The 2,629-nt window shown below is 59.5% G+C and overlaps 1 protein-coding gene across 1 annotated transcript in view; it reads right to left on the reverse strand.

Annotated features, from left to right (window-relative positions):
* The window catches only part of PLEKHN1 (pleckstrin homology domain containing, family N member 1), a gene marked incomplete at its 5' end in the record, with an annotated part of 20,663 nt that overhangs the window by 419 nt on the left and 17,615 nt on the right, over nt 1-2,629 (reverse strand). Inside the window, 2 exons of the mRNA XM_008945667.1 lie at nt 418-466; nt 1,680-1,823. Of these exons, the coding sequence (XP_008943915.1) occupies nt 418-466; nt 1,680-1,823 (193 nt within the window). The remainder of the gene's footprint in view (nt 1-417; nt 467-1,679; nt 1,824-2,629) is intronic.

Genomic DNA, 2,629 nt, shown 5'->3' on the forward strand with positions numbered 1-2,629 from the left:
GGCAAGGGGGAGGGGGACAGTCTGGGTCCCACCACAGGGAAACAGTGGAAGGGAGGGAGGGAGGAAGGAGGGAATGAAGGAAGGGAGGAAGGAAGGGAGGGAGGAAGGAAGGGAGGGAGGAAGGAAGGGAGGGAGGAAGGAAGGGAGGGAGGAAGGAAGGGAGGGAGGAAGGAAGGGAGGGAGGAAGGAAGGGAGGGAGGAAGGAAGGGAGGGAGGAAGGAAGGGAGGGAGGAAGGAAGGGAGGGAGGAAGGAAGGGAGGGAGGAAGGAAGGGAGGGAGGAAGGAAGGGAGGAAGGACAGACATGCAGGAGACCCAGTGCTCCCTCTCTCAGCCCTGCTTTGAGTGATGTTTATGGAGATAGATGCTGGCGAGGTGGGGTGGGCTGCAGCACCCAAGCAGCCTCCCAAGAACCTCACCTGGTGACTGCAATGAAGGCCTTAGATGTTCCTCTGGCAGAGAAGAGACCTGAAAAGAGAGGTGCTGATGAGGGTGACTTAGCACTGCAGTCCAGCAACGAGTCCTCTGGGGGTTCCCCATCCCTGCTCCCCAAGATGCACCCCAGCACAGAGCAAAGGGCTCAGAGCCCTGCAGCGACCGACTGCTTCTCCAGCCTGGGAAAGGCAAACTGGGCCCCCTGCACCCCCGGGCAGCCTGCACAGCGTGGGGCACCAGCTCTGCACTGCCCAACTCACCTCCTCAAGATAGGAAAGCTGAGCAGGAGGGCGCAGGGGGAGGCGAGAGGAGGTGCCTGCTGTGCTGTAACCTGGGGCTGCAGGGAGCTCTCTGCAGTGAGCGCCGGGCAGGGGCTGCCAGCTCCTCTTCTGCAGGGAGAGATGCTGGGGCACGGGGGTGGCTGAGCACCCATCCCGCTCTGCTGCACCCGAGCACCCATCCAGCTCTGCTGACCCCGCCTGGCCGTGGCACTGCAGGAACTGAACCAAAACAAACCTAGATTTGATCCCTGCAGTGGAGAGCTGGGGAATGCTGGCTGGCTGCTCCCCAGGGGTAAGCTCCCCCATGGGTAAGCCAGCCCTGCTATGAACAGACTTAGGCAAACTAAGGGTTTTTGCCCACCTTGAGAGTTCTACACCAATCCTGAGGGCCTTAGATGGGAAGGGAAGAATGGCTGTGGGTCACAATGACCCACAGAGGCAGTGGGAGTTGGCCAGATGTGAAGGTAGTAGGGTGAAATCTGGCAGCTCAGGGGACAGAGCAGTCAGGAGGAGCTGAGGAGGGAAGGGAGGACTTCAGCTCCCAGGGGAATGCAGCCACACGCTCAGGAGCAGTCCTCCTCCAAGAGATGTACACAACTAGAAATGTCACCTTTACCAGGCACTCGGTTATCACAGCTGCATTTTTTTGGGGTGGATAAGGTGGTCTCTGCATCTGACTCATCTCTAGCTTTCATAGACTGGATCACACCTCAGTCTCTACATCCCTACCTCTGTTCTGTGTTTTTTCTGGCTCTTCCTGGGGTTGCTGTGACACTGGCATCAGGGGAAACCTGTTCCCCTCTGACTGGAAACAGCCAGACCCACGCTGTGCCCTGCCCCACCCCAACACACTCCCCACCCTGCCGGGGTCGGGCAGACAGCAGGGAAAGAAAGGGCCCGAGGAGCAATTTCTGGAGCCCCAAGCCCGGGTGCTGAGCCGGGGTGGGCAGGAGGGCACAGGGTACCTCTGCCAGGAAGCTGGAGGGTGCCCGGGCACGAGCGGGGGGCGAGCCGGGGTCTGGGTGCAGCAGGGAGTGGGGCACGGCCGCCTTCGCCAGGGAGCTGGAGGCTGTGGAGGGCTGGCTCCCCACCGAGCTCCAGCTGCTCACCTGCAAGGCAGAAGAGAAAGGGGAGCGTGGGGTGCAGCTCACCCCCAGGAGGGATGGGAGGGGGCAGTCTCCCCGAGAGGAGATCCCGACAGCTGCTCAGCCGTGAGGGGTGGTGGGGCTGGCTCTGTGCTAACCAGGGGACTTCCCTGGGTGTAGGGCAGAGCTGGACTCATCGAGGGGAGGGAACCCATGGGTGGACACATGCTGGAAAGTCCTCAGAAGAAGAGGCTGTGTCCTAAGTAATAGCACTCCCATTTGCAGAGCTTTGGTGTTCATGTTGCCCCAGGAGTTAGTGCCTAGCACCTCAGGGCTTCAGGAGATGTTGCTCCACTTGCCATGTTTAACCTCACCTCCCATGGGCCACTTTGCCTACGGGGAAGATGGAGAGGGACTCTTTATCTAGTGATAAGAAGGGGGGTGAAGGTTTCAAACTGGAAGAGGGTAGATTTAGGTTAGGTATTGGGAAGAAATTCTTCACTGTGAGGGAGTTGAGACACTGGAAGGGGTTGCCCAGGGAAGCTGTGGATGCTCCATCACTGGATGTGCTTAAAACCAGACTGGATGGGGCTTTGAGCAACCTTCTCTAGTGGGAGGTGTCCCTGCCCATGGCAGCAGTGCTGTAACCAGATGATCCTCTAGATCCCTTCCAACCCAACCTAGTCTATGACTGATCTTCAAATAACACCAGGCTTCTCACCTGCCCTAAAGCACCCGCCAGGACAGTGCAAGCAGCACTGCAAGGACAAGGTGACCCGTGCAGCACCTCCCCTGCTGCTCAGCCCTGCCCAGGGAGGAGAGCAGCCCCA

This window comes from Merops nubicus, unplaced genomic scaffold (assembly GCF_000691845.1).
Source record: "Merops nubicus isolate BGI_N331 unplaced genomic scaffold, ASM69184v1 scaffold21818, whole genome shotgun sequence".
NCBI lineage: Eukaryota > Metazoa > Chordata > Aves > Coraciiformes > Meropidae > Merops > Merops nubicus.